This window comes from Perognathus longimembris, chromosome 12, assembly GCF_023159225.1.
Source record: "Perognathus longimembris pacificus isolate PPM17 chromosome 12, ASM2315922v1, whole genome shotgun sequence".
NCBI classification, from domain to species: Eukaryota; Metazoa; Chordata; class Mammalia; order Rodentia; family Heteromyidae; genus Perognathus; species Perognathus longimembris.
Window position 1 is genome coordinate 65,985,763 of NC_063172.1, and position 20,008 is coordinate 66,005,770.

At 34.9% G+C, this 20,008-nt stretch overlaps 1 protein-coding gene across 2 annotated transcripts in view; it reads right to left on the reverse strand.

The window, feature by feature from the left end:
* Positions 1–1,139: 1,139 nt before the first annotated feature.
* The window catches only part of Mybl1 (MYB proto-oncogene like 1), a 33,738-nt gene continuing 14,869 nt past the window's right edge, over positions 1,140–20,008 (reverse strand). The window contains exons 6-16 of one of the 2 annotated variants that reach the window (XM_048359319.1): positions 19,025–19,199; positions 15,804–15,878; positions 15,308–15,412; positions 11,713–11,946; positions 10,268–10,636; positions 6,265–6,407; positions 5,593–5,707; positions 3,674–3,790; positions 3,484–3,588; positions 2,878–3,051; positions 1,140–1,757 (exon numbers count right to left, since the gene is read on the reverse strand). In XM_048359319.1, the coding sequence (XP_048215276.1) occupies positions 1,629–1,757; positions 2,878–3,051; positions 3,484–3,588; positions 3,674–3,790; positions 5,593–5,707; positions 6,265–6,407; positions 10,268–10,636; positions 11,713–11,946; positions 15,308–15,412; positions 15,804–15,878; positions 19,025–19,199 (1,741 nt within the window). In that variant the 3' untranslated portion in view covers positions 1,140–1,628. The remainder of the gene's footprint in view (positions 1,758–2,877; positions 3,052–3,483; positions 3,589–3,673; positions 3,791–5,592; positions 5,708–6,264; positions 6,408–10,267; positions 10,637–11,712; positions 11,947–15,307; positions 15,413–15,803; positions 15,879–19,024; positions 19,200–20,008) is intronic. The other variant, XM_048359318.1, reaches the window with a different exon arrangement.

Here is a 20,008-nt window from a genome sequence, read left to right on the forward strand (position 1 = left end):
AAAATCTTAAGCTGTTTTATCTTGTTTTTAAGGCATAGTAGTATTTTGGTCTTTGTAAGAATTTGCCTGTTAATGGTTGATTCCATTAAGTTAACTTGAGAACTTGCCGTCATTTGCTTTTTATCTTTTCACACAGTGCAAGTGGTGGTTCGCTCTTTCCATCTCTCATAGCAGCAAGCCGATTCTGCTATTTTCTATAGCAGCATACTTTAGGAGTGGAGAGGAGAGAGTGTGTCAATTATAAATAATTCAAACTACAGTGTACAATTCTATTTACCTGTCAGTGTTTAAGTTGACAGCACACCATTATAAGTCTCAAAAAATTACATAAAATCTCTACCACAAAAGCAAATAAAGACATTCTTTTAAGAAGAAATAAAATAAGTGCAAACACCTAAACGGGCAACTGAAGCAACTGTTGTAACCTGTAGAGAAACATAAAACATTTATAAAAGGACAAAACATTTGTATAAATAAAAGGTAATGTTCTCTACTTCTGAAACATTAAGAAAATATCATAAACTTCTAAGTGCAGACTGTTTTAAGGGACCAACGTACCATATTATTTTTAAAACAAAATGTAAAAATTTCAAACACATATACAAATCACCAGATCAATTTATAAGACCCCCTCAATATAATTTAAAAACAAAATATTAAATTATTATTTAGTACATTTTTAGAACTACTTTATAACCAACATGATTTAAAGGGCATAGTGCAATATTTAGGTAGATGTGACACACAGTATATTGTATTATTTGCAGCTATAACTTAACTGTTTCATACTAAAACATCAAAAATGTTTTTACTGTTACTTGTAATAACAGGAAACAACATGGCTTCTAGACACCCTGTGTACATATAAATATCTACATTTAAGCTTTAAAAATTAAAATAAATTATAAAAAGACTTCCTTCCAATTTACAAGGTTTTCCTGCTCCTACATACTGTACAATACATTCAACAAAACTCTCAGCTCTTCTGAGATCTGAAGAAAATACTGACTCTTCACTAAAAAGGAAAAAATTCATTTTCAATGCTTTTTGTTTTTAGTACTATGCTGAAATAAATACATTAACACTGTAGTTAATTTTATTGTTTCTGAAAGATACCAAAACTTAGTAGTGCAACTTTAAAAAAAAAATCTTCGTTTAGATTCCTTTCCACTGTGTTTTTTTTAATAATGGTAGCCTAAGTGCCTCAGCACATGGGCAAAAGTACTTCATAAAACCACATGTGCTCCCCATACATGCACTAATTTCATAGATAACGGGTACTCACACATCTGTCTATAACAAAACTGCAGCCTCAAGAAGGTAGCAACATATATCTTGTGAAGAAAATATCCTTTTGGAATATATGTAAACATTCTTACTTCCCTATTTTATTCTTTAAAATGATTTTCCAAAATCTCATCTTAAAAAAAAAATGAACAATGAAATTACCTACCCCTTACTTAAGTGACCTATTAGCTTTTCACCTACCCAATATAGAAAAATAAGCAAACTGTTTTAGGGATGTATTTTAAAATTCTAAAAAGAATTAATTGAGAAAAATTTCACTGCACTTAATTTGGTATAAAATACAGTAAGGGAGTGGGGAATTCCATCACTTTTAATAACAATTACAGTATTAGAGCTCTTGAAGTGCTGCTGGTAGCCGTGTAAGTACTCAGATATCTTCTTGCTTGTTCAGTCATTATAAGTTGATCTTCTGTCTTCCCATAAACCACTGTTTCCCACTCACAATTTGACTAGGAAAGAAATATCAACAGTTTATGTGAAAACTACTAAAATAATTAGCCATTGTAGCTCACAATTAAGATTCTTTAAAAAAATCATTCTTTTGACTGGATATTTTATGATTACTGTAAAAATGTGTTGAGAATGGAATTGTGTTTCTTTTTGAAGGTCAGCCTATGACCAGTGAACTATTTTCGGTACTCATAGGCCTATAGAGACAGTACAAAAATTTTGTCTCTAACAACTCCCCACAAATCAAATGAGTGCTCATCTTCATTGCTTCAAAAGGTTATGTAAGTTTTAAAAAGAGAAGGGTTAGAGCTGTAGTTCACTAGTAGAATTATTTGCCTTGCATGTTAGAGGTGGGTTTCATCTCCAGCACTACCAAAAAAGAAAAAAGATTTAAAGAAAGAATGTAATATCAAAAAGGAATCAAGAATGCTTTATGTCTTATGAAAGAGTTAAGATACTCATCACATAAAATGAAGTTTGATTTATTACTGCATAATAGGTATTGTCTGCTACTTAAAGGTTTCTCAAGAAGGTTTATGCTAATTAACCACTGGAAAGTTAAAACACTTTAAACAGATTAAGAGAACATGCTACTTGGGCCTTTGAAAGTAGTGGTTCAAGGCAGATGGGAATAGCCACATTTGATTGCTGACACAATGCTGCAGTGATGGTGAAAATGGAGAAAACGGAGAGCTCTCCCACTGCCTGGGGGTGAAGTCTATACTTATTATTAGCATACAGAGGACAGGGATTTCATTGTGATCTTTCCATGCATGTTTACAATGTATCCCAATCAACCTCGCCCCCTCTACTCTAGGGTGAACTTATTTATTTTAGGAGAAGAGTTATCTGACATGGTCTTAGGTATTTTCAGTTTAAAAAAGAAATTGTACTTAAGAAATCACTACAAGTCTTTGGCTAAAACTCTATAATTGTATAGTTGAAATGAGTCTCTCAAACCCAAATAAACTTTGAGTGACAAAATAATGATCAATGTTTAGTTACTGTTATAGTCAATTCCAAATTTAAAACAAAAAGTATAATAACTTATAATCAGTAAATCTGTGGTTACTGGATAAATAACAACAAAAATTGCTAAGTGAATTTATAAATCCATACCTGAAGAGTCTTTTCCAATTCAACAACTTTAGAAGTGTTAGGGTTTTGTTTCTTTTTAGTAAGTGTATATGTTTTGTTAGCTGAATTTATATCTTGTTTTTCGAGTGTCAAGTTGCACCTATTGTCATGTATTTCCAATAATGGTATCATTAATAAAGATGTTGCATTTTCTGACTAAGAGAAAAAAGAAACAGAAAAATAAAAAAAGACTAATTCAAAAATGGAGACCCATAGAGGGACCATTGGATAAGTGGTAATAGAAGTCCTGGTTCATTTTCCTCCTAGAAAGAATTTGGCTCTGGTGTAACTTTCTAGCAGTGTAGTAATATTAAATATTTTGGTAATTAACCAAAGTAAAAAATGAAATTTAATGCTTCATAAACTATCATTTTTGACATTATACGTAGTTCTTCCTAAAATAAAACAAGGAAAAAAGAAAACCACAAAGAATAAAATATTCTTAAAAGTTAACAATTTCTCTTGAATGAGGAATACTACCAAAGGATATTCTATGAATCTCTAATCAACTGGCCACACCATGAGTAAAAAAGCAATCCACTAGAACTTATAGTAACTGTTTAAAATATATATGAATCCTTTACCAACCTGTATATCTGAAATGTCTTCAGACAATAGTTGAGTGTCTGGTTCTTCCTTTTCCCAGTTATCTAAGACGAGAGACTTTCTGACTTTCTTCACAGAAGTACTCTGCTAGAATGAATAATTTACAAAAAAGCATGATAGCCAAATCACTTGGACAAAATGACTTTTATTAACAAGAATACTAAAAGATTACCTCTTGCTTGCAGCTTTTGTAAGAAGATTCATCTTCCTCTTTGAGAAATATATCTGTTCCAGTTTCTTCTTTTAAAACTTCTCGAATATCTTCTTCTAAGAAGGCAAGTGGCTGGGACTAAATTGTTTTTAGAAACATTTTTAATTAGTTGTTGCTAGCATTTTTTTCTCCCTATATATACAAAATCTGCATTTCATATCTTTCCATTATTGGTAGAATTTTCTCCTACTCCCAACAGACATGTAATAAACTAAGCACTTTTAAGGCAAAAAGTATCATTGAAAAATGTTAAACTATTAATGTATTCACCTATATGTGCCTAAAAATAGACTATAAATTTCCCAACCATGACCGGTATTTTAAACACATTTTTTAATTTCTAGAGAGACTGTGTCTCCTCTGGCTTTTCTAGGGTATTTCAAAGGTGACAACATTGATAAATCACAGATAACTAGAATACTTCCCATTTCTATCTGTAAACTACTACTACCACTACAAAAGGAGTAACAATACCAACAACTAAGCATATACAAACTTTCCCTGAAACCAGGACAAGCCCCTGTTATTTCTTTCAGCTTCACAATAAAAAAAAAATCTGGAGTGTGCTTTATGACTTGCACAGAGAGGAGAAAACTGAGGCTCAGTGAGGTACCATGATCCATCAGTTTCCTAAATATTACAATTATGTAAAGTGTTTAGAGGTATTTTAGTCTACTGCTGGTGTCCACTAGTGAAACTATTAAAATGTAGGTTTTAATTTTAAGAGAAAGGTTCAAAGCCAGGCACGGGTAGCTCACAACTATAATCCTAGCTACCTAGGAAGCTAAGATGTGAGGATCATAGTTTGAAACCAGCCCAGCTGGGAATGTCCAAGAGACTATGATCTCCAATTAAACACAAGAAAACCAGAAGTGGAGCTGTAACTCAAAGTGGTAGAGCAAAAAAAGTCTCAGAGATAGCACCCAGACCCTGAGTTCAAGCCCCACGACTGGACACTCCCCATCAAATAAATAATAAAAGAAGGAAAAAGGCTCTAACACATATCCTACAAAATTAAGAAAACTGAAGGGAGGGTTTGGGTTGGGAAGGATGGGGAAGAATGATGAAAGAGTATCATCAATCAAGATACATTGTATTCATAACCTGATTTGTCTAACTTTGTACAACTACTTTGTACAACTTCTTAAAGATAATAAAACCTAATTAAAAAGGAAAGGATTCTACTAACAACTATTTTGCTTTCTCTAGGTAACATAAAGTGAAAATTCAAAATCAGCCAAGCAAAGGTTATTTACAGGTCAAAGAAAAAGAACAACAAATTTGAATTGGTGAATCAAGACATAAAACCTTGCTTCAGTTTCAATGAACATCTTTGTGTGTGCCGGTCCTGGAGCTTGAACTCAGGGCCTGGGCACTGTCGCTGAGTTTCTTTTGCTCAAGGCTAGCATTATACCACTTGAGCCACAGCTCTACTTCCAACTTTTTGCCGGTTAACTGGAGATAATAGTCTCATGGACTTTACTGTCCTGGCTGGCTTCCAACCAAGATCCTCAGATCTCAGCTTCTTAGGTAGCTAGGATTACAGTATGAGCCACTGACACAGACCTCTTTTTAAGTGTTAAAAATAAAAATGATAAAAACCAGTATGTGTTTTCTTAAAGTTAGGAAAATACTTTAAAAATAGAGTAAACAGGGGCTGGGAATATGGCCTAGTGGCAAGAGTGCTTGCCTCCTACACAGGAAGCTCTCGGTTCGATTCCCCAGCACCACATATATGGAAAACGGCCAGAAGCGGCGCTGTAGCTCAGGTGGCAGAGTGCTAGCCTTGAGCGGGAAGAAGCCAGGGAAGGTGCTCAGGCCCTGAGTCCAAGGCCCAGGACTGGCCAAAAAAAATAAATAAATAAATAGAGTATACATACCACAATTTTAAGAGGTCCATATTTTTTCTCTTGAGCAGCAAGTGCATTCTTAAAAGGGGTTGGAGTTCTTGGTGTGGTACCCAATAAAGATCTTCTTATAGTAGGTGTTCTAAACCTGGTCAATCATTTAAATGTTTGTATTATAGTCACAACTAGAACTCATACAAGTCAAGAAAAGCAAGGCTAGGCTAGAGGCATAAACTACATTTTTTTCTTATATATGCATATGCTTTATTTAAATATTACAGAACTACTTTAAAGTTTGGTTCCCTGTAATCCTAGCTACTGATGAGGCTAAGATCTGAGCATCTTGGTTTGAAGCCAGCCCAGGCAGGAAAGTCCCTGAGACTCTTTATCTCCATCCAATTAATCACCAAAAATGCTGGAAGTGGAGCCATGGCTCGAGTGGTAGAGTGTAAGCCTGGAGCAAAAAAACACAGGGACATTGCCCAGGCCCTCAGTCCAAGCATAAAAACAAACCAAAACAAAACAAAACAATTCTTTAATTCATCATCTTTAGAAAAAGAAAAATTACTAAAAATGTTTTGTTTATAGTTTCATGCTACGTTTAGCCAGGTTTTAGTGTCCTACCAGAATAAAACATGAAGTTATGATTTTTTTTCTTGGACCTTATGATTTCCAGTTTCTCTAACACAATTACATAATACTTACCCTACATTTTCCTTTTGATCTTTAGGAGTTGTTTCCTTCTGAAGAGGGGTGGTAATGAAAACTTTTTGCCCACAAACAGGGGTTGATGTAAATGAAGGATTTTCCATATTAAGTTGTTCATTTTCAGGACATGTGTTAAAAAACTAAAAAGGAAAGAGTTTAGAGACAATTTTTGGAACATTCAGAGCATTTAGAATCCTATACAAGTATCTGATAGGATTTTCCTACTCTTTCCTAATTTGCTTTAGGAAAATGTATCAAGTTGGGCTGGGGATATAGCCTAGTGGCAAGAGTGCCTGCCTCGGATACACGAGGCCCTAGGTTCGATTCCCCAGCACCACATATACAGAAAACGGCCAGAAGCGGCGCTGTGGCTCAAGTGGCAGAGTGCTAGCCTTGAGCGGGAAGAAGCCAGGGACGGTGCTCGGGCCCTGAGTCCAAGGCCCAGGACTGGCCAAAAAAAAAAAAAAAAAAAATGTATCAAGTTAATTTATACTCTGCTGCATGAAAATTAAGCTCCATAAACATAAGAACTCTTGTGTGTTTTGTTCACTGCTGCCTCCCAGTGCGTAGAATAGTATTTAGCACATAATAGGCCTTCAAGAAATAGTTGTTTAAAGCCAGGCACTGGTGGCTCATGCCTATAATCCTAGCTACTCAAGAGGCTGAAATCTGAGAATCACTGTCTGAAGCCAGCTTGGGCAGGAAAGTTTGTGAGGCTCTTACCTCCTTTTCATTATTCACTAAAAGGCTGGAAGTGGAATTGTAGACTCAATTGGTTAGAGCACTAGCCTGGATCAAAAAAAGCCTAGGGACACTGCCCAAACCCTCAATTCAGCCCAAGACTAGCACAGAAAAATAACCAACCACCAAAAAAGCCAGAAGTGGAGCTGTGGTTCAAGTGGTATAGTGCTAGCCTTAAGCAAAATAATAGCTTAGGGAAAGCACTCAAGCCCTGAGTTCAAGTCCCAGGACCAGCACCAAAAAAAAAAAAAAAAAAAAAAAAAAAAGGCCAAGAAAGGGAAAGGGGAAGGGGGAGGGGGAGAAGAGGGGAAAGGAGGGGAGGGAAGGGAACGAAAGGGAAGAAGGAAGGAGAGAGATGAAAAGGTTGTTAAACTGTCAAAAGTTACAGAAAAAATAAAATTTTAACAAAGCAATATATTACAGAGTAGAAATCTACAGAAACTATACATATTTGTTATGTTACTTGCAATAGTTTTGTAAAATAGAGTAACCTAAAGCAAGATTTCTAGCTGTTATTAATACACAATTATAAATGTCTTTTTCTGTGCCAGCACTAAGAATTCAGAATATAGTAACAGGCCAGACAGGGCGGTGTGTGCACATCTGTGATCTTAGCTACTCTCGACTGAGCCAGGAGAATCACTTGGAGCTAACCTGGGCAAGACATTGTGGAAAGGGGAAGGAAAGAGATAAGAGAAAGAGGAAGAGAAGGAGGAAGAGGCAAGAAGAAGATTGTCATGATAGCAATTCTTTAAAATAGAAGTCTGGTAGGTTCCCCCCTCTAGAACACAGCACAGAACCTTTGAGTATACAAAACTGATATGACAGAGTCCACTTTCCAAAGTATACAAGTACTAATTGAATCCTATTTCTGGAACCAATGGATTGAGCACTGGTATAAAGAAGAAGAAATTGCTTCCAGACTGCTACTTATAACTGGAATGAAATCCAGCTCTATCCCTCCTGCCTGATACTTGAATTATCTTAGCCGAAGATTAGCAATTGAACCTTCTTTTACAGGATATAATCCAAACTTTGTGTCAGAGGTTATAAATATCTTTCAAATACTCTCCACCTTACAATTTATACCTCAATAAAAAATTGCTAGTAAGGGGCTGGGAATATGGCCTAGTGGTAGAGTGCTTGCCTAGCATGCGTGAAGCCCTGGATTCGATTCCTCAGTATCACATATACAGAAAAAGCTGGAGGTGGAGCTGTGGCTCAAGTGGTAGAGCGCTAGCCTTGAGTTAAAAAAACAACAGGGTCAGTGCCTAGCCCTGAGTTCAAGCCCCAGGACAGGTTAAAAAAAATTGCTAGTAAATCAAACAATCAAACTTTTTGAAATTCATTTAGGAAGTAGGGAGAGGTGAGTGTAACAAAAAAACAGTAAGCACATATATGGACATGTCAAAGTGAAATCCCCTTGTACAATTAATAGATGCTAACAAAAATGTAGAAAAAGAAACTTATAGTATACAAAACTGAAGCAACAGAAAACTGTGAGTGTACCAAGCCTTCCCTAAACCTTCACCTTCCCTAAACACTTTCTAACTCTCAGGTCTGAGCAGAGAATGAAAGGATGTACGCTATTCATACTGTAGTTTATGTAAATGGAAACTACCTCAAGCAAAAAGGCACAATTTTCAGAGATCACAGCAGCAGTGCAGCATTAGATCCTGCTTATCTTCCCAGCCTCAAAACACATCTTCAATAACATCCCACCATGCTCCACGTCTATTTGACCATTAAACCTCTTACTATCACGTTTAACCTCTGTCAAAACACTTTCAACAAACAGCAGCTCCATCTCTTAGTCTGACCTAAAATGTGTTATTAATTTCAGAATTTCATTCTACCTACCGCCTAAGGTTTTTCTGAAGGAAGATTAACTGAGATGTTGTTAAACAAAACAAAACATGATCATAAAAGATGAGGATAAGCAAAAACAACTCCAAGAGAAGGACACAGGAGGATTCTATTGTTGACATTACATTCAAAGTTCTGGGTGAATTTCCTGTGGCGTACCCTACGTGGTTCCTGTATATGATTTTGGTACACTGGATATTGTATATATGCCTACCTGATCTAGGGAAGGGAAAGAAAAATGAGGGTGTAAGATATCACAAGAAATGCATTCAGGGGCTGGGGATATAGCCTAGTGGCAAGAGTGCCTGCCTCGGATACACGAGGCCCTAGGTTCGATTCCCCAGCACCACATATACAGAAAACGGCCAGAAGCGGCGCTGTGGCTCAAGTGGCAGAGTGCTAGCCTTGAGCGGGAAGAAGCCAGGGACAGTGCTCAGGCCCTGAGTCCAAGGCCCAGGACTGGCCAAAAAAAAAAAAAAAAAGAAATGCATTCACTGCCTTATTATGTAACTGTACCCCCTTTGCACAACACCTTGTCAATAAAATTTAATTTAAAAAAAAAAGTATTTATCACACAGCCTGGAATGTATAGCCAGTTCTCTATAAGGAACTGTCCTAATACATAGATCTGATGGTCAGGGACAGAAGAGGAAGGTAGTTCCAGACATTCCTACAAACCTCCTTACATGAGATTGTTACAGTAATAAGCTGTCTAAGTTGCTCCCAAAGTATACTAAGAAAATGGAAGTGTGGCTCAGGTGGTAGAGCATGATGGTAGAGCACCAGCCCCCGAGTTCAAGTCCCAGTTCCAGGAGAAAAAAAAAAAACTATTAAGAAAATGTAAGGGTTAGGAATATGGCTTAGTGGAAGGTAGAGTGCTTGCCTAGCACGCACGAAGCCCTGGGTTCGATTTCTCAGTACCACATAAACAGAAAAGGCCAGAAATGGCGCTGTAGCCTTGAGCAAGAGAAGCTCAGGGACAGTGCCCAGACCATGAGTTCAAGCCTCACGACTGGAAAAAACAAAATTCAATAGGTAAACTCTAAGTAAGGCCTCTTTATACAATTTCAGGCTTATTTGTTGAACACTTAGGGATCAAGGAGTCAGACTGGATCTCAGGCTCAGCACTGTCTTACATAACTTTGGGCAAATCATTTTACCTTTCTGGGACAGTTGCTGGCTGAGTCTTCCCTTTTAGCTCTAAAAACTATATGATGCTATAATACACACACCTACTATTCTTTGTGATACACCTGAGTTTAAAAACTCATGTACATATTTAAACACATTTTTATGTTTTACCAAAATAACCAGCTATTACTAAAAATACCAAAACTCTAATTTAATCAAATTTTCAACATTTGTTAACATAACATAACATTTGTATTATTACCTGTGAAGGAGAAAATGGTAGTGTTTTCACTGGTGTGTGTTTTAGTACTGCATTACCACCATCGCTGAATGAGCTATCACCAAGTTCATTGCCTAGGGACTGACTCACTCGCATTCTTCTCTTCTTTCTGAGGATGGTTGGTGGAGTGCTAAACTTGACCACACTTGGGGATGGTAAAGGAACAGTCTCACTGTTTCCACCATTACAACTGTTCTTTTTCCCTTCAAGTACAAGACTGACATTAAATTGACATTCCATGGCTCCTTCATTGTGCTGAATTCGCATTAGCTTAACTGGGGTGGACTTGGCAGGAGAAGCAGCAGCATCAGAAAGATCAAAACTGGTAACATCACTCCATGCTACGGGATCCTGCAATACAATAAATTCTTCCTAAAGCCAGTGCTGCAACCTAAATAGGTCTGATCATTAGCACAGGATGCTAATTTCTGCTGAGTTACTTACTCACTTTTTAGTAGAAACGAGCTATCTTTGAACTTTTTAAAAAGTAAAACCACCTGAGAGAAGCAAATTATGACTGTCCTCACAATACCAACTGCAATATTCCAAAAGTTCATCTAATTCAGTAAATGAGACTTACTGCCTAAATATTTTATGAGAAAAATTATTATTACCAAAAAGTACAGATCATAAAAGTTCATATTGTACTCTACAACAGAAAAATCCATCCAATTCTGTATAATTACTTGGTAATATATATGAACCTGTTTAAAATAGTGATACATTTGATGCAAAAATTCAGTTTAACTTAAGGACATAGTCATGATTTTGCACAAACCATTATATAAATATCTTCTGTTATTAGTGATATTTAAAATGTAGATAGTCCCTAAATGTTCAAAAATAACAATTGGGTAAATAAAAGTTTTCTTATATTCATATGGTGGGATACTATAATGTAAAGCCTCTAGAGTTTTAAAAAGCTAAAAGACATGTTCATGACATAAGTGGAAGACGTCTTTTGTCTTCCACAGAAAAAGAAATTAAGAATATATATATTACATTTATATTCATACATATGCACATATATACATATATTTTTCTATATATATACAGCAGAAACTAAAGGAATACACCAAATGATTAACTGAATATATGTATTCAGAGTTTATTAATTACTTAATATTATTTAATTTCTCTTCAGAAAATTAAAATAAACTGAAGGAATATATCAAATTATTAACTATGAGTATACAGATTTTAATTTTACAACGTTCTCTAATGTAAGCATAAATCTTGTTTAATTATATACACATAAATGGTTTTTAATTGTAATAATTTTTTACAAGGTACATATTTGAAAAAGACAAACTTTTTCTTTCTTTTTGGCAGAAGCCACAAAATTAAGCATGACATACAAAGAAATGCTGAAAATAAAGTTGGTTAACGTCCATTAAACTGTTGGCAATCTTATAATTTCTACTTACAGATTCAATGAGTTCCAGGGTCTCTGCGAATTCTGGGATGGTCTGTAGAGAAGACAGCACGGCATTTGCCTCTACAGCCAAGAACTTGGTCGGTGAATTGTGCTGTGCAGAAACTGCCTGGTTTTCATCCATACCATAAAACTCAGTAGCATGCTCCTCAAGATTATTTAGAGTGTTGGCCATACTATCATCCATGAGGAAACTACCAGACCAGCTAGAAAAGTTTCCAGGTTGCTAAAAGTACAAAAGAAATTTAAATGTTATCTGTCATTCTCAATGTAAGCATAAATTCAGATTTTAACAAATCCAAATTTTTTGGTAACAACACACTTCATATCATTTCAGCTATAAATATAATAGCAAATATAGTCTTCCCTCAGGATTGGTAAAATTTATTTTTATTAACGTCATGTCTTGACTAGATTTCCTTTTTTAATTAAATTATTATCTATGCAATCATGGTCAGTTCTCAGGTCTAGTACTTGTGGTTCTCTAGTGAATGATGTTCTCTTAATCCAGAAACCTTTGTACACACTGTTGCTCCCTTTATCTAGAATGTTCACTAACCACAGACTAGTGAAGAGCCTTGTTCTTCATTTAAGAGACAGCTTAAACACTGGCAAGTATTTCATATGATATATGATTTTATCCAGTTAGAATAAGGTCCTAATTTATCTGTCTTGCTAATACATACTCATGCCCTAAGACTGAAATAAGATAGAATTTTTTTCAGTTAACTGTCCCTGACCATGTGGCTCTAAATCAGGCACTTCATCTGTATGCTCTAATAAAACATTGTGACTTCTTTTTATCACAAACACTATATCCTATTTCTTAATTATGTTCCTACTCAGAGTAAATTCTTTGATAGCAGGGGCTATACTTCATTACTTTATCTCTTTAGAGAAGTTGCCTGAAGCATTTCCCTATCTTATAAGCGTCGTTTTCCATTATCTTATAATAAATTTATTTTTTAAAAGAGGAGAAAGGTCTTGGAATCATGAAGAAAAAATAACAAGAATAAAGTATATAGCAATGTTCAACAGAAAAAAATCATGAAAATATTCTATACCATTAGCTATTTAGTAAGGGAGCTAGTAGTCATATGAACAACCAAAATGTAGCTAGTACAAATGAGGAACTAAATTTCAAATTCTATTTAAAATTAAATGTGCCTAGTAGCTATCCTATTATAGCAAACAAATTACCTATTCCATATGAATCATTAAATAAATGATTCCTATTTCAAAAAACAATAACTATTACCAAAATGACCAGCAGGAAGGGAGAGGGCTAATACAGAGAGTGAATGAGTGAGAGTGTAATTTGTATGCATGAAAATAGAAAAATGAAACCTGCTGAAATTAAGAAGGGAAAGTGGTATGGGGGTGGGTAAAGGACTGATCAGGATATACTGTATACATGTGGAAACAGCACAATGAAATCCCCTGTGACAGTTATTGTTGCTAATTTAAAAAAAAAATAGAGGGTTAGAGGCAAGATGAAACAAACAAAATAGCATGTTAGTTATAGAACTAAGAGGGTGCTTAGTACACAGGCCTTGGCTGTTCTCGTTAACTTCTATGAGTATTTGAAAATGTGTGTAGAAGGTGGCAAATAATCTTCATGAATATACTTGCACATTCTAAGGGCAGAGGTAACACAGTGTCTTTTCCCTCAACTTTTTTCTTTTCAAATTATGATCCAATGAATATCTTTTAGCATAAAATGTAGTAAAGATTCACAATAATAAAATACTAAGTTTTCAAGGTAAATGAGGTAAAAAAGAATTGTTGCAAAACAAGTTCTACCTATCAAAGTTCCCTAACAACAAAATAAAACAATAATTTCACTAGTATAATCACTTTCTGAATGAATGATCACTTTCAGAAGAGAATTTCCAAACCATACATCTGCTTTTCAAGAGTCTGCAAGCAGATAAAAAAGACTCAGAAGACAAAGGGAGGACGGTAGGCACAACAGAAAAACCACGGCATTGCAATCATAGAGACCTAAATCTGAATCCCTAAGTGTCTCATTTACTTCACAGAAATAATATGCAAACTACCAACAACATATATAAAACATTTACAAGAGTGAAACTCAATGGATATTCAGTAAGATAGTGATTACATTATCATTATCTAGTGGTTTAAAAGAATAAAAAAGTGTATCAAGTGTATTTTAGTGACTAAAGCAACTTCCTTCTGCATTCAATACTGAATATACTTATTCAGTCAGATCTTTATAAGAGTGGATTTCTGATAACAGGTTCCAAAAAGGAATAACTTTCTCCATTTTACTGTAAAATGCTAAGTCTTTTATCTACTACCTATACTTTGCATTTTAAATTAAAGATTGCCACTTTTTAAAGTTGAAAAAATTGTGTGTGTTTTGTTTTGCAGTTCAGAAATGAAACAAAAGGCCTTGCACATACTAGGGAAGTACTGCTACTGAGTCATACCATCAACCCTAAAAAACTAAAATATTTTAAACATGACATGTTTAAAATGTGCCCTCTCCAGAAGTAACTATTATTTGTGGCTTCTTAAAACTAAAATTGCACTTCAGGTCTCTTGCTTATGACTTATCCAGTTTCAAAACAAAAGCTGCTTTTTCTATAGTATATAGCTTACCTATAACAATTAATAACAACTAATGAATGCAATTCTTAATATTCTCTTAACTAGTATAAAGACATCACCAGTTGCTTCATAACACTATTCCAAGATCTCAAATTATTCTTATCATAGTAATATTGAACAGTCACTCTCTTTTAGACAAGTCAAATAATCAATCTCAGATTTATTTTTGTGGTGCTGGTATTAAGTCCAAGGCCTTAAGCATATAAGGCAACTGTTATACTACTGAGCTACACTCAGTTCAAGAAAACCCTTTTGTAAGCATTAAAAAAGACTCAAAATATTATTCTGAAGTTTAAAAATTATCATATAAACATCTCTTTTCTTTTAATCCACCTAATATGGCCTATTTAATTCTAATAGAACAAGGATTTACCCTAATAGTTATCCTCAGATAATAGTTTTCATACCTAGTAACCAAAACTCAACATCTATATAAAATTTCTTCTTTTGAAAGAGTTAAGGGAGTACATAAAGTCTAAATGGTCTCTTTCTACATATTTGTAATGTTACTACTTTTCCAATGTGCTGAATTCACCTACCAAAACAGGGAAACAAATTCAGAGAGAATGAAAGTGATGTAGGAGCTCAGAAGTTTTCCTACATCTATTAAATTCCTTTCCAGGCTTAACTTTTTCCTATTAAATTCATCATTGCATAGAATGTTTAAAATAAAATCAAGGCCTATCTTTAAGATTTTTACCACAAATCTGTTTGACATTTATGACTCAAAAACCAACCTTTTAAACACAAGTATCTCAATAAAGAACATCGTAACATATGCTCAGCAATGCATATAGCAATCAGCCAATCTCAAAGATGCAAATTTTAAAACTGCTTACTCAGTATTAAAATGTGATGTCAGAGAAAGCTTTACAGCTAGTGATAACTATAAAAATGTCTGTATCCAAAGTTCAAACAATAAAATCTAAACATTTAAGCCTATTTCTTACAGAAGGAAGTCGCTTTCTTCTAACTTCATTCTCTGCTGACATAAGAAGCAACTCCAGTTCCTTTATTTTCTTTTCTTTATCAGGATCTTCATCAACAAAAGGTTGCTACAAAAAATTAAATAAGAGAGAAAAACAGACTACTTACCAAGTTACTTTTAAATATTAAGTGTTCTAGGGTTGGGAGGGAAAAACTGGGAGAAAATGATGGAAGAGGCGACACTGTTCAAAAAGAAATGTACTCATTACCTGATTTATGTAACTGTAACCCCACTGTATATCACCTTTACAATAACAATAAAAATATACTAAGAATATTAGACTTCTAATTTTTTTCCTATGCAATCTAAAATGTATTTCCTCTAATAAAGCTTCTTCCTACTATATAGAGCAGATAATATTGCCTTAATCCTAATTTGACCTATGGAGAAATGGACAATATTTGACTTTTTAAAATATTTACTAGTATTTCCTTTGTTTTTTGTTGCAAATAAGTTACCTGAATAAAGGCAGAAGGAGTCTGAACATGTTCAACACAATTGCTTTCAGGTGGTACATACTGATAACCAGGGATCTAAAAAGGAAATAAAAGATTAGGAATTTTTAAATTGGAATGTATTAAATCAGACCTAGTAAAGAATTTCACCATGACATTTCTATACATGCACATAATGTACTTTGATCATATTCATCCCCATATTACTTTTTCTAATGAAGCATCACTATTATACATGTAACGCTATATATGAAAAAAATTTAAATCCAAGGCAAGCAAAGTTGGTTATAAAATACCAACATTAGAAACTTTAGCAGGGGACTGAGAATGTGGCTTAGTGGTAGAGTGCTTGCCTAGCATGCATGAAGCCCTGGGTACCCTCAGTACCACATACACAGAAAAAACAGGAAGTGGTACTAGGGCTCAAGTGGTAGAGTGCTAGCCTTGAGCAAAAAAGCTCAGGGACAGCACCCAGAGTTCAAGTCCCATGACTGGCACATGCACGCACACACACACACTTTGAATATGTAATTTTCCAATGCATACCTTCACTAATTTCACATCTAGTAACTACATTTCTGTTCCTAGAATCTACATTGAAAAAGCTATAAAGTTCAGGAAATACGAGAATTACTTAGCCTAGCCAAGATTTATCAGCATTTTTTTTTTTAAATCTCCCATGTAAGGGTTATACTTTCTCCTGGAGAAAACCTGTTTTCCTAAATATCCCAGAAAGAGATGAGTCCATAGGAAGCTATCACAAGACTGGAGATTATAGCAAATTCTTATCACCAACTTCCAGCACCCATGTAACCATTCTCTGAGAAGATAAGAAAACAGGGATTTTTCTGTTGCCTGTCTAGGAAAAACCACTAGAATTATTTGTGTACTTTTAATAGATATTCTGACAACAGATTAAATTCTACCCTCATTTTAAGATATCTGAAACTGTGAGGTTGCATGTGAATTCAGTGAGCAGTAATGAAAAATACAAGCTAAGCAGTGTGACTCACATCTGTAAGCTAGGCTACCTAGGAGCTACCCTGGTGGCAAAAATGTGAGACTATCTTAAAAATAACCTAAAAGCAAAATGGGCTGGGGTGTGGCACTCAAGTGATAGAGTACTTGCTTAGCAAGTATAAAGTCCTAGATTCAAACTCTAGTACTTAAAAAAAAAAAGGAGGGCTGGGGATATGGCCTAGTGGCAAGAGTGCCTGCCTCGGATACACGAGGCCCTAGGTTCGATTCCCCAGCACCACATATACAGAAAACCGCCAGAAGCGGTGCTGTGGCTCAAGCGGCAGAGTGCTGCTAGCCTTGAGCGAGAAGAAGCCAGGGACAGTGCTCAGGCCCTGAGTCCAAGGCCCAGGACTGGCAAAAAAAAAAAAAGGAAAAGAAATATAAGATAGGGCTGGGAATATGGCCTAGTGGCAAGAGTGCTTGCCTCCTACACATGAAGCTCTTGGTTCAATTCCCCAGCACCACATATATGGAAAACGGCCAGAAGGGGCGCTGTGGCTCAGGTGGCAGAGTGCTAGCCTTGAGCGGGAAGAAGCCAGGGACAGTGCTCAGGCCCTGAGTCCAAGGCCCAGGACTGGCCAAAACAAAAAAAAAAAAAAAAAGAAATATAAGATAATATTTTTAACCTGAATATCAAATAAACATGAATTTGTCTGCTTTCTCTAACAGCCTACCTAAATCACTGTCCAAAGCAAAATCATCATACAAAAATTCTAATGTAGCACTTAACTTTTACAATACTCAGTATCATTTATTACTCAAACTTGGTAACTTCAATAAATGAGATTCATAACTTTTCATGAAAATTTGTGTATATTTTAATCTAATCTACTTCTTCAAGTCACACTTTATAGATAAGATTAAAATCGTCTTAATAGTTAAAATTAATGAATTACCAATATATAAGTATTTCTAAAATTGCTAAAAGGGAAACCATTCTTAACACGCAAGAGGCAACCTTATCTCGCTGGTGGGTTTGCGGGCTGGGGAGCTGTTGAGACAAGGTCTTGCTCTGTGGCTCAAGCTAGATTCACCTGACATCTTCCTACATCAGCCTCCTAAGGGCTGGAATTATAGGCATGTACCACCATGCCTTGCTTTCAACATACTTTGACTAAGACTTTTTTTTTTTGGACTAAGAGTTTTAAAGACTCTAATAATACCAAGTATTTTTAAGATTACTTTTCTACAAGAGAAAAGATAAACATAAATCATAGCCTTTCTAAGATAAAAGCAGAATGTTCAGTTTACAATGTTGAAATCTATGACTCTAAAATGAAAAGGAACAGATAATAAAAAAAACACCTTATGTAAGGTTGAATATTAGTAGAAAACTATACTGTCTTCATATGTTTTCCTATTTATAAATTAAACTGTCATTATTTTAAGTGGTTCTTGTAAAAGTATGGTAGAAAACTTAATAATGTCAATAAAATATAAAATAAAATCTGGGGCATAGTAAGCATGGATTTTTTTAACAACTGTATCTTCTGGTAGATACTATTTATCTCTGACTTAGTCTTTACATTTTATTTGAGAAGAACCAAGAATTGTTTTTATATATATATATTTGTATGTATGTATGTATATATATGTGCATATATATATATGTGGAAAGCAGATAACAAGCCTTATGAAGACTGCTGAACTTTAGGCAGAAAATGCACTGGAAGGAACAACATACAGTTTGAGCCTGGGTTATTTCTGCCTTAATCTGTCTAAAAAAGCCACCCAAGCGATTGGTTATTTGGAGAGAAAGCAAGTTGAACGACATCAAAGACCAAGTATTTGTTTTAACCCCAATGACTACCTGACTTATGTTTTGACTAGTTCTCCTTTAAACCATTTTATATATATTTACAAGATAAGCTATACTACAATTACACAGAACTTTTTGAGTGCAAACTGCAATAGATGTTAAAGCACAGGTGATGATTAAATTATAAATGAAGAGGCAAAGAACTGGAGTATTAGTAAGTATACATACTACATTTCTTAATGTAAAAGTTATACATAAAAAGAAACATTTTAATAAGTTTTTTTAGAACCTATTTGTCAAAATTATGCCATATCTTTCTATTTGGACCTTTAAATGCTCTCTATGCCCACCCAACTGAGTTTTACTTGTCCTATTAAGAAACCAAACACCTTCCCATATATATCTACTAAGAAAATGTTTAAATAATAAAGATAAAAATATATGCCTGAACAGGTATGTAAAACTGATTCTGGGTTTGCAAATGGTCCATAGTCGCACAAGGTTTGTGTTGGAGTTTTGATGAAGATCGTTCTGATTTTATTCCATCTTGCAGGTAGCCTTCCTGTTCCACTTTTCTTCGCATAGTAGAATTCCAATGATTTTTGATAGAATTATCAGTCCTAAGAATAAAGTGCATATATAAAAAGGGGGAAAGGATTTCACAAAATTTAATACTATGTAACATGCGCAAGGTGCTTATAGTAAAATTTTAGAACTGATGAAATTAAATAGTTTTTTAAATTACACTTGTAAGTAACAGATATACTGCAGGAAAAGGTCTGAGGCTAAGAAGGTCTCTGATCCCATGGAGTTTGCATTCTCACTGGAAAGGAAAGAAGAACTGAAAATGAACAAGAAAAACAGCAGCTCAAGGAAGATAAAGTAGGATGAGGAAAGTGGATAATTCGGGGTATTTTATTAGCTGGTCCAGGAAGGCCCTGTGTAAGATAATAGCAAAGCCAAGATCTGAATTACAAGAATGGACCAGCCATAAAAGAACAGGAAAAAAACTAGGCAAGTGGCACATGTCAGTAATCCTAGCACTTGGGAGTCTAAAGCAGGAGGATCCCAAGTTCAAGGCCAGCTTGGGCTACATAGTGAGATCCTGTCTCAAAACGAGACAGAAAAAAAAAACATTCTGGATAAAGTACATAGCAAGAATAAAGCCTTTAAGACCAAATATCATCATAAAAAACAAAACACAGTGTGTTGGCGTGGCTCAAATGGTAAAGTGCTTGCCTAGCAAATACAAGGCCCAGCATTCAAGCACCAAGACTGACCAAAAAAAAAAAAAAAGGAATTGAGTTACTTACCAAGGAGTTTATTACAAATTGTCCCCAACAGATGCCTGTTTTATATAGCCTAAAATGTTAAGTACAAATAAAAGACAGGATGCTATATATGCATTTTTAAATTTTTTGTCTGTTGT